The sequence below is a fragment of the Puntigrus tetrazona genome, chromosome 17 (assembly GCF_018831695.1).
Source record: "Puntigrus tetrazona isolate hp1 chromosome 17, ASM1883169v1, whole genome shotgun sequence".
Taxonomy (NCBI): domain Eukaryota; kingdom Metazoa; phylum Chordata; class Actinopteri; order Cypriniformes; family Cyprinidae; genus Puntigrus; species Puntigrus tetrazona.
Window position 1 is genome coordinate 15,938,243 of NC_056715.1, and position 14,096 is coordinate 15,952,338.

General features: G+C 37.8%; 1 protein-coding gene across 1 annotated transcript in view; it reads right to left on the reverse strand.

Moving 5' to 3' along the window:
- LOC122362005 (cysteine-rich motor neuron 1 protein-like) overlaps nucleotides 1-13,196 on the reverse strand; it is a 49,738-nt gene extending 36,542 nt beyond the window's left edge. Inside the window, exons 1-2 of the mRNA XM_043263241.1 lie at nucleotides 13,153-13,196; nucleotides 12,114-12,238 (exon numbers count right to left, since the gene is read on the reverse strand). Coding sequence (XP_043119176.1) covers nucleotides 12,114-12,238; nucleotides 13,153-13,196 — 169 coding nt within the window. The remainder of the gene's footprint in view (nucleotides 1-12,113; nucleotides 12,239-13,152) is intronic.
- Nucleotides 13,197-14,096: the final 900 nt, after the last annotated feature.

The window sequence follows — 14,096 nt, forward strand, 5'->3', positions numbered from 1 at the left end:
ATTGGAAGGAGCTGCTTAAAATCAATGCACAAAAGAAAAAAACTTAAAAAGTAATAAAAATAACCCCTGCCATTAGACAGCTGTAAAGGAATTGGATGCTAAAAGATATTTATTAGAGGAGAGCTCTCTATGAGTGGAATATGTCAAGTGTCTTGTGCTAACAGGTATCGTCTGTGTTGTATGATCTTAATGATATAGTACGCCAGAAGGATGAGCAGAAGGATTCAGATCTGTTATTAATAAACTATATCAGGTTTAATTGTTTGTCACACACTTTCAGGAACAGAAGGCATCAGATGTGTGCTATCTGGGCAATTAGCTGAGGAATTGTAGGTTATCAAGAGGTCATTAGCTTTTAGTGAGAAATCCAAGATGGTGAAGAGATTACAACAAATTACTAATTAGCAAGAGCAATACATCAATATTGTCTACACACCTTTTGAAGCAGGTCCAAATAAGAATAAGGATCAAATACGTTTTTCAACATAGTTTAAAATATCACATTCAGTATCTTATTCTCATGTTCGGAAGTTGCGTATTGCACTACTGAAATGTAGTTAATACTTCCACATTCATCCACATAAACAGTCGTCAAATGTTGAAGGATCTATGGGCGCTCTTCTATGAAGCCTGATCTTTAGTTCTTATTTTCTATTGGATTCAAGTCAGCTGATTGGCTGGGCCATTCTAGCAGCTTTATTTTCTTTCTCTGAAACCAACTGAAAGTTTCCTTGGCTGTGTTTTGGAACATTGTCTTGCTGAAATGTCCACCCTTGTTTCATCTTCCATCATGTTGGGACTGAAACAGCTAATATTATTTCCTCTGACAGGGCGCAGGATTGCTTTCTAATTACTGATATATTTCTGCTGGCGTCTTGGCTTTTCACGGCTTTTTGCACCTCTTCATGTGTTCAATACTTTTCCCCTGTGTTATTTTGTTTTATTATGCATAACTTTATTTTTTTGTTTTGTTTTCTGTGTATGTATGGATTATTTGGGTTGTTACATCCGGTGAAAAGATAATGTCAGCAGGACCTTTATAAATATATATCCTAAAAAATGCTGACACATTCAACGCTTATTTTACCTGCTGTATATGTATATAACAGTTGATGCTAATGCTAATGCAAATGAACCAGTTGCAAAAATAAATAAATAAAAATATTCAATAATAATTCTCTGCAAACAATTAATCAGTTAAAAATTATTTAACAATAATTCTCTTGTGAACAGTTAATTGGGGACAAAGACTACTTTTGTTTTCCTGTTTGCGAATATATTTGCAAACAGTAAACTGGTTATTTTATTTTAATCATTTAATAAATGATCATTTCAATGAACAATTTCAATGAATAACTGAATTCAAAAACAAACACAACTACAACACACTCTACAATTGTTTTAATCTTTTGCACATTTAGATATTTATCAGTGCAAAATTAATCATAATTAAGATCCACATTATTTTGTGCCAAGAAATAAAAGGAAACTTTTTTTTAAACAACATGAAAATGAGAAATACATTTTTGAATGAACTAACTATCCCTTAAACTACTTTACATTATAAGTACCTTATAAATCTGGCAACAGTTTGTAAATAGTTTCCCACAACACTGCTCACTACGCTATCGAGTCCCAAACAATTCTGATGGTTGGGATCCGATGCTAACCTGTTCTACCTAAACTCCCTTCCCTCAACCAACACCCCCACCCAATATTATTTTCCCACTCCCATCTTAATTAACCATTCTATCCTGCCCATTCCCTACCCAGTTTCCCTTATCCTACATATTCCCTACCCAATTAACTAAGGTTTACAAACAATATCATCAAAAAAATCTAAATGCTTATATTCACATTCATACATTCTATGCAAGTAAAAAGGGTAAATGGGATTGGCTTGATCTCTGCAATTAAGGGGCTCACGCTTGAGACTTGACTCAAGCTCTGAAACACCCCTCTGGACCTAATTATAGAAATAAATAGTGCTTGGGTGGTGGAAAGAGTAATACAGCTGTTTATATACAGTACACTTTGCTTTGAGATTGCAACGATATATGAACACACTTCCCTCATGCGCTTATTTTGTGGGAAGACGTCATTTGAAAGTACACCCATGCTTTTTGTATCAAGTGAAATGACCCTTTTTCATTTATCTTAATGATTAATGAGCTTCATCTTATTGGCACAATGGTGCAGCCACAGTCAGGTGACGTGTTGTGGCAGAGGTGAAAAACTGAATCAGTATCTTGAACTTCCCAGATGTTCAATGCAATGGACTCACACAAATGGATCTCATTTGTTAAAAATGACACATGCGGCCATCACGGTTAAGACTCAGTGTTGGGTCTTATAGGGGTGACTCTGACATGCTAGAAGAAGGTACCTATTTCTTTATTTTGTCGCACTGAATCTCAGTGTTTATGTAAAATGGCTGCTTAAAACCCCTGCTGCATCTCATAAGTTTTCAAGATAAAGCCTGACCAAAAGCCGTCTGAATGTCGTGAAAGATTTGTAGGAGAGCAGATAGCGAGCTCGCTTCACTTGTTTTGCTGGCTGTTATGACCTCACAGAAGATGAAAAACCCTGCAGAGAAACAGGTAAAAGGGAGAACCTGCTGCATTCCCATTTTTGAAGGGCAAGCCATAAGTGCTGGTGTGCAAACAGCTGGCAGAGGCTCACCGAGAGCTTGGTTTATCCCTCTCTCACCACAGTAGGACAAGCTGGTTGTTGAACAAATATGCAAAGTTTGTCAGGCTTGAGCTGGTGGCTCCATTTCTCAACCCACTGGCTGCCTTGATTTGGGCTTTACCCATCACAAAGGATTATACAAGTGCAGCAAATTCCTTCATAGTTTTATGGAAAAGTCTTTGACTTGGACTTATTCGAATCCTCTGGCATTAGGGATTGGGTGTCGTGTAGGAGAACGAGCTTGAATGAATTCTGTTTAATATTCAAAATTTCCTCCCAGGGCTGTAATCCTATAACGACTCTGTCAGGAATGAAAATGCTGATTCAAAGTCTCAGTAAACTTTTTGAAGGAACTTCTTGGAGATGGCCATTGTTTTTCTTGCATGGAGTGTGGCTCATATCCCCAAGTTCTAAACTGTTGTGTTCTGACAGACTGAATTGAAGGGTGAAGGAGGTGCATTAGCTCGAACAACAAAACAAAAATAACACAGATATATCAGTTAGTTTAATAACAGATGGAGGCTCTAGCATCTGCAGTTCTGCACCAGTTTTTCTCAAGTCATTTTTGGCACCTTCAGAAACACAAAGATTAATGATACACTGTAAAAAAAAAACCTGCATAAAAAACAAAACAAAAAACAAAAACAAAAAACAAAACAAAAAAAAAAGTTGTTTTTGTGGTTGCCGAAATTCGACCATAAGTAACATTTTAGGTTTTACAGTTTTAACTTAAATGTACAGTTAGATACTGTAATTTCATTAACTGATATAATGTTAATATACCAATGTATTCAAACAAAATTTGTTTTGTACCTTTCAAATATAGAGATGAAAAAGTTACATGGCGAATCACAAGTAGCTTTTAAATAACACAGAAGGTGCACATTGTCATTCACAATAACTAAACACTATCATGGTGAGACTGAAATTAAGATTTAAGATGTAAATAAATAACAACATTACATGTAACATACAACCCTAACAAACATAACTGATAAGAAAAGTTCAAACAAAAGAACTTTTAAAGGAACTTTCAAGTAGCCATCTAACAGGTTTTTATTCTAGCATTTTCACAGTTTTTACTGTTAAAATTAGAGTCACAGTGTACTGAGAAAAAAAAAAAAAAAAAAAAGTCCCCAAGGTTCTTGGACTGACATTAAATTATATATTACACAAAAACACCTTAAAACACCTTTAAATTCACACTACTGTCTTCTCTTGTGAAACTATGTGTGTCAAAGGTGTGTGAATATTTCTCTTTTTTTCCCTCTCTCCATAACACCTTTAAATGAACTATGAAAAGGTACAAAAACTTGACTTGGCAGTTTCTTTTATTCTGTTCAAGTCTGAGGATTTGAGTCTTAGCACATTTTACACTGGTGCGTTACACTTCCAGCCTGAGGCCTGTTACTAGTGGGGTGAAAGATTATGCCGATTATAAAGCTTCAGGGCTGTGGGGGGGCATCCTGTGATTTCCACTGACTGGCCGAGATCAGCATAAAAAGACATTTAGGACAATTGATGGGCCACTGCTGCGTCATCATCAAAAAGCTTATCAACTGCACGTTTGCAGCCTTGCCAATTTAAACATAAAAAAATTAAGGTATTCAAGCACAAGAAGTGAAGGAACTCAACTGAGTATGAGTACACTCATAATTTATACAGTGAAGACTATGCAATGCTATTTTACATTTTATTATTGTGCTATTTGATTATGTGCTATTTGCACAATTTCAAACAGAGGCCATGGGTACAACCTGTTTAGTCTAGAAGGCATCTGTACATGGTATGCGAAGAAAATTGTGTTTATTTTAATTTCCATTTGTTCATATATTAAATATGAATACACACAAGCAACTAAATCATATTGTTTTATGATGAATGTATTATCAATTGCTAAATTTGAGATACTTCCTAATTAATAAAAATAATCATGTGTTAGAAAAAAATGTAAACATTTTTGCTTGAAAGTAACACCACATGACATACCAACAACCATGTTTTTTTGCTTTATTGTGGCACTCTTATTTTCAGCATGCACCATGAATTTGTATTTTTTTATTTATTTTATAGAATTCCTTAGATTTTCCTCTAAAAATCAGTGCAGGACATCTAAAAGTCTAAAGATTCCATCTTGATGATGATTCTATAATTTACAGGATCACGTTACAAGCATCATCTAATACAAAATACGGAGTGGAGGAGAGTCTTTCTCTCGTCTTGAAACACCACACCTCTGTGTAAATTAGTGGAAGAGAATGGTAACCATGGAAACACTACCCTGAGACGCCAAAGCCTAGTTTTCTCTGCCTCAAGACCGATCCAACAGGTCCCCTCCCCTCTGAGGCCTTGAGGCCAACAGCTGTTAACTGGCCCCACCTGAATTGTTAGAGTGTATGACGGCACTAGCAGTCTGTAGGAGATGAGGTAAGTGACAGAAGTCAACTATGTAATCTATATGACTGCCCAACCCTCCACACATCTGTAGGAGTACAAATTAAGAACGGCTACTACCTGTGCTCTCATGGCAAAGATATAGAATCGCACACACATACACACAGAGTCTTTCTTATTACACAAAGGCCATCCGAAGCAGGAGGGAAAAGAGACCATTTATATTTAACTCTAAGAGTTTGACAGGATTGTGAAGAGGCAGTAATGAAATTCTCCATCTGGAGATTAAAACACCTCCACATCTTACTCTCACAGTTCCTGAAAAGAGCACTGAAGTGCAACCTAAAATAACAACATCTATTGCCGTTCAAAAGCTGCTAACCTTAACGTGGAAGATTTACATAATCTCCCATCTCCAGTCGCAAACTTGTACTTGTTCAGATGCCTCCCGCTTGAGGTCATGGTTAAACACGGACCACTGTGCGCTAAACGTAATATAGCAGAAGAATCACGGCCGGTGAAACTTCGATCCAGGCACCACAAACCGAGTCTCATAGGGTCTTTAAAGGAGCCATATTGTATACTGTAGTAGCCTTTTATATTTTCCCCTGAAGTCCATTTTTATTGTTAGTTCAGGTTTCACGCTACCAAAACTGTTCCCTTCTGTCCTTTTGAGCAAAAAGTGCTGTATTTTGGAATTCTACACTGCCTTACTACCTGATTGATATCAACGAAATAGGGATCTTGAGCAATCATGCCTGTATCTGTGACTGCCTGTGGCTCTGCAAACAGGCAAAACAAGAGTCAAGAGGGTGGCCCAAGCTCTTTGGCCAGAAAACTAGCCAATCTGTCTGTGATCTATTTTGAGAGTTGGGGCTGTTGACATTTTTCGTTGCTGACATCTTTTAATAGGATACCTTTGTAATTTTTTAATGGTTTTTGTATAGAAAACCATCAGGTGTGTATCATCAATACACTAATTTGAAAGCAAATTTTCAGATTGATTTCAATAATCAGATTTGTGTGTGTGTGTGTACCTGTAGTAGCTTGTAACAAATACTTTTCTGTTAAACTACTTTGCACAAGGTGATTGGTTAAAGCTTGCTGCTTTACATTTAAATAGTTGGTTAGAATTTAGTAGAGCAACTTCCTCGGAATCCCTCCAGCTTCCTCAGCTCCACCTGTATAGATCTGCTACAGGCCATTTTATATGATGCTTCTGCAGCAGCATGCCTTAACTGTTTCTGTGTATGTACTGGCAGTAGTAAGTTCTATACTTGATTTGACGGCAACTAACAGCAGCATGGCATATCTATACAATTTCAAAATCCAACAAACATCTAAAGTTTGTCAGAAATGGCGTAGTGTTTGAATAGAATAGACACTGAATGAAGTATGTCATATAGTATGAATGTGTGGTATGAAGTAATAGGCTATCCAAGTACCTTTATAAAGAACCTTTTGCGGAATGGAAATAGTCAATACATAATAAAGGTTTTTATTCGAATCTTTATTTTTAAGAGTGAACCGCTTTAGTAATACTGTGAATTGGGGACAGAATGTTTATTTCACATACTGCTTGTCACCTACTTTATAGTGGGGCTTAGACACCTTCAGATGCAAGGTTAAGGGAGAAAGGCAGAAAGAATCTGCACCATGAAGAAGAAATAGATTTTGAAGGCTGAGGAGATTGTGGTTATCTTCCTCTCAGATGCTTGAGATGCTTTTTCTGTGTTAGTTAGAGAACGACTCTCTAAAGGACTTATTCCAGCATTTCTTTTCCCTTCCTGTCCTAGAGCCCAACAGGAGCTGCCTCCCGGTGTTTTTCAGCCCTCCCTCATGCTGCAGGCTAGCTTGTTTTGGCTGCAGCTGCTGAGAGGCAGACTAAATAATGTGATAACGTGCCGCTCCACAGTTGCGCCTTGTGCTGCCAAGACCCGCCACTGCTCTGGACATGCAAATCACTACAACCGCACAACACCTGCAAATCAAGGCTAAGTTGTCGAGAAACAAAACAAAACAAAAAGACGGCGCCTTTGTGTGCATGTTTTCCCATTTTTTATCAGTGAAAGATAGCGGCCGCTGTGTCGGAGCAGACATAAATAAGAGCAGAGTATAAAAGGGAGAGCATAGTGCCTACGGGGCCCGTCAATCATCGTAGGCTTCACAGTGCACGCGTTATTTGAATGGCTCCTCGGTGACTCCTATTCGAGCCCTACCTTAAATCACTTTCCTCTTCCGACAACGCTTTCTCTGAAAAGAGAAAAAGAGAAGTCCGTGCTTCTCGGTGGGCCATGGTGTTATGTTTATGCTAGTGGTTAAACTGAAATGTTATGTCATTTACTGGCTGAGCTTGGTAAAAATGTGATTTCAAGGCTTATAATCTCTCGAAAGAATGAACAGCCGTTTAAGCATTTCCTTTAGAGTGACGTGTCCTAATCCACGCTTGTCCTCTGAAAGAGCACGTATTGTTCTTCCATACGTCATTTGAGGCTGAACAACATGCTACTGTTTACAGAGCTAATCCTAATGCTAACGCTTGCGTCGACAACACAATCAAGCTTCTCGATGCTGAGAAGAGGATTGAAAGCGACACTAGTAACCTCTATTACATCGCCCTTCTATCCCTAGGTTGAACAGCTGCATAAAGCGTCAATCATGCCCTTCTCCATGACAACTGCTCTCTGGGTAAACATTAACGCAATGATGGGGGCTCGTAGCAGTGGGGCTGTATGAATGGGGACTGACAGGTGTGCCAGTTCATGTGTGAAGATGCACAAAGATAATTACGGGACTAAAAATATCACTAATGACAAAAGCAAATCTACCATGCACAAATGCGGCAGGGTGGCTGCTGTTTTGTCAAACAAAATGTTCACATATTCACTTTGATTTTGATGCAAGCTTCTATGTGGCAAGTGAAAAAGCCGCGAATTAAAATTGAAAACAAACCTAATGCGAAAACACAGCGGAGGAGCGCAACTAAAAAAGAAGCTATCTTTAGCAACACATTTGGTGCATTACGAGATGCATAAAACTGAAATTCCTTGGTGTGGTCAGAGTTACCTCACGCTTTGAATTTTTGGGAAAGTTGCGATTAGCTCAGGGTGGGAATGTTCTAGATTAGATGCACATACATACACTTGCTAATCAGTCCTTCTTCTTATCTACTCCCCAAAGGGGTGACATCACTGTCTGAGAGAGAAATGTGGTGCGTAAACACGGTCTGAGAATGCTCACTCTGTTGCCATCCCAAACACTTGCCTTTGGAAGTGTGACGGGCCTTGGGGAGAAAGTGAGCGGAGCGCGAACGGCTGGCACAGAAAGATGGCATTCTGACTGTCTGACATCTGCTGTTTCTAGACTCATCAAGCCGCGTGAATTCGTTCAGAAATGGCATGGATGATCTACTCAAATATTCATCTTCAAAACTTCAAAGTTTTGATTCTCTGTATAGATAACGTTTCTTGTATTTACAATCGCCCAGCTGAAAAAATAAAGATTAAGCCGGTTTTAGGAATACAACGAGCGTGACCAAAACTATGTAAAAGTAGGTTGACAGTTTACACTTTAGTTCTAATAAAATGTTTAAAATGTTAGCTATAAATTTCTTTAATGACTTATTATATCTTATACTATGTATCCAGATCAGCTCAATATTATATATTTGGTTAAAGAGATGCCATTAAAAAAGTATTATGTAAAACGTACTTTGTTGTTATAAGATATAGTTTGAGGATTATTTATAAAAAGTTTACAAATACAATTTGTTATGTTTGTGATTAATTGAAATAAAATCACAAAAAAGTTTTTATTTACTAAAATGTTTTATGTAATTAACAACAAGAAGCATTTCGCCAGCGTGTCATTGTAGTTGGTTAATTTACATGTCCGGCTTATGGACTCCTTCCATCTAAACAGACACGTTTGTTTGTTTCTTTGTCAGAATAAGCTGCAACCTGGTCCCGAGTTTATGCAGACAGTAAAACATCTGGCTACACAAGACTAATTTAGACCATCTTGGACCAGCTAATGACCAGCTTGCAACATTTCCATGAGGTGCCAACGTGACAAATCTACAGGGAAAAACTTCAAATAAACACAATATAAACTGAATTTAATAAGCCTCAAATCCTCATTAAGGCATGCCGCATTGAATAAATCTTATCACATCGTTACAGAGGACAGAAGTGAAAGATGCTGGATCCTTCTTCCAATTAAAGATTCATAGAGACAGTTTCCAGCAGCCCAGCATTATGTAAATCAAATTAAAGGGATAGTCCGACCCAAAATGAATATTCTGTCATTATCTATTTACCCTCATGTCATTCCGGTCCTGTATAACTTGACTTCTTTAGTGGAGCACAAAAAGAAATTCTGAAGAATGTTCTGCGCACACATTACAAAATAATGAAAGTAAATGAGGACTTGGGCTGTAACGCTCCAAAATGGTGGTTAATATGACTTGTGGAGTATATTTTAAGGCTTCTGAAGTCATACACTAGCTTTGCCAGAAGAAACAGGCCAGAAAATCTAATTATTCACTAAAATGCTCTCTTTTGACACATTCATGAGTATATTATGGTGTTCTTTTAGAGGTTGGATCTTTTCAATACAGTACGTCAGTTAATCCAGCTCACAAGATTCACATGATTAATTCGAATCATTTGTTCATAAACCTCACTCGGTACAGTGATCCTTCAACTAATGGAAGATTATCAGGTGAATTACAACCGAAAGGGAATATTTGGCCCAAAAAATGCAAGATCTGTCATGATTTACTCACTCTAAAAAGGTTATTCCAAACTCGTCTCTCATATCATTATTTATCCTACTTTTTATGGTTATTTGGATTATTTTTAAGATACAAAGCTTTAGTCTCCGTTCACTACCATTCCAAAAAGTACTGATATACTAATCCAAATCATGTGTTTTTGCTCCACAGAAAAAAGACCGTCTGTGGTTTTCGCATCTGCAGCGTATTCATCTGTTGTTGCCAATTTGTTCATGCCCGCGACAGTCTCGAGAAGGTCACTCATCTAATGACGTCCGTGTGATATCTTTTGAATATTAATCAGTTTCTGTCCATCCAAGGGGATGAGTTCATCTTCTCTTTTTTTAATCACTCATTCATGTTTCTCCCCACCCCCTCAGCTATGGAATATGAGATCGGCCTCTACACTGTACACAGCCACGGTGGCCAGATGTTCAATTAGCCTGTATTTCTGTTCGAGCTTTGATGCTCCCGGCGCAGCTCTCCCGCCTCAGCGCTTTGTTCTCAAATCAGCCTCAGGCTAATTTCGCCGCCCGCTGTGAAGACGACACGCAACCTGGCACCTCACACCACACCGCTATTTATGCTAGCTTGTTTATATACATACGTGCTTGAAAGGAAGGTGACTCTCCAAATGACGAATATGGAAAAGCAAGTCCTTGGGTCGCGCTCTCTTTGCTTCACTTTTCTACTCTACGTCTTTCATGTGTTGTGTGCCTAGGCCTAGGTGAAGCGGGGAAGGAAATAAACAACTAGAGGGCAAGTGGGATTGTTTTCATGGGTCCCTTTATTCAGAGCACACCACTCTTGAGGCTCTTTGCGTTTGGATGGAGCCCTGATTCTGTTGTCTTCCTCTCGCGGTTGTCTATCCACGAATATGGAATAGGCCCAATCGCGCGACATACTGCCTGGTGCTCGCTGAATCTTTCCAGCTTTGATTTGGTGCTGATTTCCTGTGGCTTTTGTCCACCTGTACGCCTCGCGTTCTCTTCATCTGAAAGAGTTCTCCACCACCTGCACACAGCTCTGCCCACAGGTACTGTGGGGTTAAGCTCTCTTTTTCTGTCCCAATTCTCAGTGCAGGTTTTATTAGTTAGGGAGCACTGTGTGGTAGCGTTTGTGCATGGTTGTGCATAAGAAGCACAAGTGCCTTCAAAAAGTGAGTAACCAGAGATGTCACTTATGAATAATAACGTTATTTTGTATGTATATATGTGTATATAGGTTTGGCCAATATATTGCAGGATATATTCATGCTCATCTCGAAAATTTACCGCTAATCAAAGAGACGGCTTTACTGATGAGATGGCGCATAAATATTTTGTGTGATATATTGCTAGCCCTATATATATATATATATATATATATATATATATATATATATATATATATATATATATACACTGTATATGTGCTTTTAAAATGTGGGAAACCACAGATGTCCTGTCTGAATAACAGTGTATATACAAAATGCATTTTTCTAACATATGCTCATTTGAAGTGTCTCTTGTTAAGATTTTCCAATTTCCTTCCCCACTTCTCACACACACAAACATATGCTTAAACTGCAATGGTAGCCTAGGCTTCTTTTTTTGTTACCACCATTTCTACATCAGATGTCACATTTTAAATAAATGTGTTTATCACACTGTGCTTCTGCCTTTTGAGTGTTCGTCCTCATATTTGGTAAAAAAAAATGCGACCTAACTTTAAGAATTCAAAAATGAAGAAAAGTATCACCATCATGTATAAATAAAAAAATACAATAAAAGTATCAAATATATTAACTTCAAAATACAAGTATAAGAAGGCATAAAATCTTAAATATACAAATGTATAGCAATATAATTCATTCATGCTGTTTTCTGCAATGATCAGGAAATTGCTGTTAATGTAGCTCTAACTACAATACTCAGCCGACATTCTGCCTTGCAGAGACACAGAAAAAGAGTAATTTAGGGAACAATGACCAAGCTATGCCTTTTTGGGGTTTTATTAAAGCCATTAAATGTAAAATGAATTAAAATTCCATCCAATTAACATTAAAAACACTGCAAATTGATTTTTTTAAAGAGAAATTACAGATGTAATAAAGTATGTATTTTCTGTAGTGTGTTTTGGGTAATGTTCTGTTTTCAGCTAATGGCAGGGTCACTATGGCAGCAGCGACAGGGTTCTGCCCACTGACTAGACGACCTTCCCAAAACACCTACACATAAACACCTAATTAAGACACACAGAAAACAGAACCTACCGTTGGCCACACTCGAACACATCAAAGCACCTCCCAGGTGTTCCATCGCCCGCGGGACACGACCTGTGGGGAAGTCCCCTTCTGAGCACTGTGGAAAGGTGCAGAGGCCAGGCAAACACTCGCATCTGAGGTGGAAGAGAGGGAGAGAAACAGGGAAATTGAGAGACAGAGAGAGAGAGAGAGAGAGAGGAGAGAGATGCTGGCGGGGCCTGTCATACCTAATTCATAACAACAAAACACTCTCTTCTGTCACTCTGAAGTTATTAACTTTCAGTGCTGAAATAATACAATATTAATACTCCGAGACACACTGGGATTTGAGAACCGAGGCTAAAATGGTGAAAAATAATGTTCTTTGGGCAATCGTTTTTGCTCTAACCTGGATTACTGGCATGAGACAGGTGTCATAAGCTATCCTATACCGTAGCAAGAGTAATGTCTACACGAGCATGTAACATCTACATTGTCTGTAACAATGTAAATGGGATTCGTAAGTGTTACACAGGTGTAACGATCTAAACATACCTGTGAGCATGAGAACCGTAACAGCGACCATGTTTACATTATTTTATTATAAATAAGATAATATTATGGTTCAGGTATTTACATAAATATGCTTTTTAGAATGTTCCAATTTACATGTTATAGTGCACAGATTGATTCATGGCACGTCATTACATCCAACGCCCATCCAACATCCTCCAGTATTTCACGTGTAAACATATAGTTCCTCTTACGTTATAATATTTGGGGCACTTTTACTAAAGCTTCAAGTGCAGTTATTTGTTTGTAATGCTACACACGCAGTTTGTTAGTAAGTGCCCCTCTTGAGGATTGTTGAAAATGACCTTTCTTGCAGTGTGTAACACAGCTCTAACAGGAATGAAAACATTCTGCACAGTTTTAAATCTGATTGTGTATAAAGTTATCGACTCTCAAAACATCGTCCACGAAACATTGGCGTATTGCCGCCCACTTGTTAGTCTTGTTGGTCCGAACAAAAATGCGGATATGATTTGAGTTTGGTGTAATAGTGTACCTGGGATTACGAGAGTTATTGACACAGGTGTAACATCTAATCATGCTGCCGCGAGCATGGCTTACCGATGTAATAGTGTAACTGGGACTGTGGGAGTTAAACCGGCAAACAGATAACTTCTATCTTGAACACTGTGGGTGATAGATATAACAAGCGTACCTAATTTGCAAATAGACATAACGCTAACCTGAATTGATTATGAGGCGTGGTGTAGCGTTTTTGAGTGTGAGACTAACCTGGTAGGAAGAGGGTGCAGCAGCCATCTGCTGTCAGCCTGACCTGAGTCTCATAGCTGTCTACTTACGGACACTGGACAGGCTTCACCAGGTGGACACTCTACTGTGCTGCAGTCTACACTGAACACTGAACACAAAACAAAACATGAAACATTTAGCACTTCACATCAAAGCCTATAATTAAAACACTTCATCAAACTCTCATCCAAGCAAGCGATTTACCTGTTATATCATTAATTACAAACTTCAGCAATTACGCTATTTACAGTGCTTAAGTCTTTCTCACTTGTGGAGTTTAATGTCAAATATTGTGTAATAAATTTGCAGTCGGTTAACATTATCAAACAGTTTCAGAGAGGTCAGTTATGACTATCTTTCAGTTGCATTACATAATATGAACAATGTGAACTGATGAAATCTTAAAAAAAAATTTATCAAATGAAGCTAATTGCGATGACACCGATTCAAAATAAAACTTTTTGCATAATATGTGTCTAAAGCTTTGTGTATATTCATTATGCATACATATCCAATATACATTTAGAAAATGTGTCTATATTTACGCATGTGATTATATATAAATATATAATAATAAATGAATATTTGAAATACAAACTTGCATTTTTATAAATAAAATAAATATTCACAGTACACATACATACAATATGTAAAACAAAAATATTTTGGATGTGATTGATCGTGATTAAT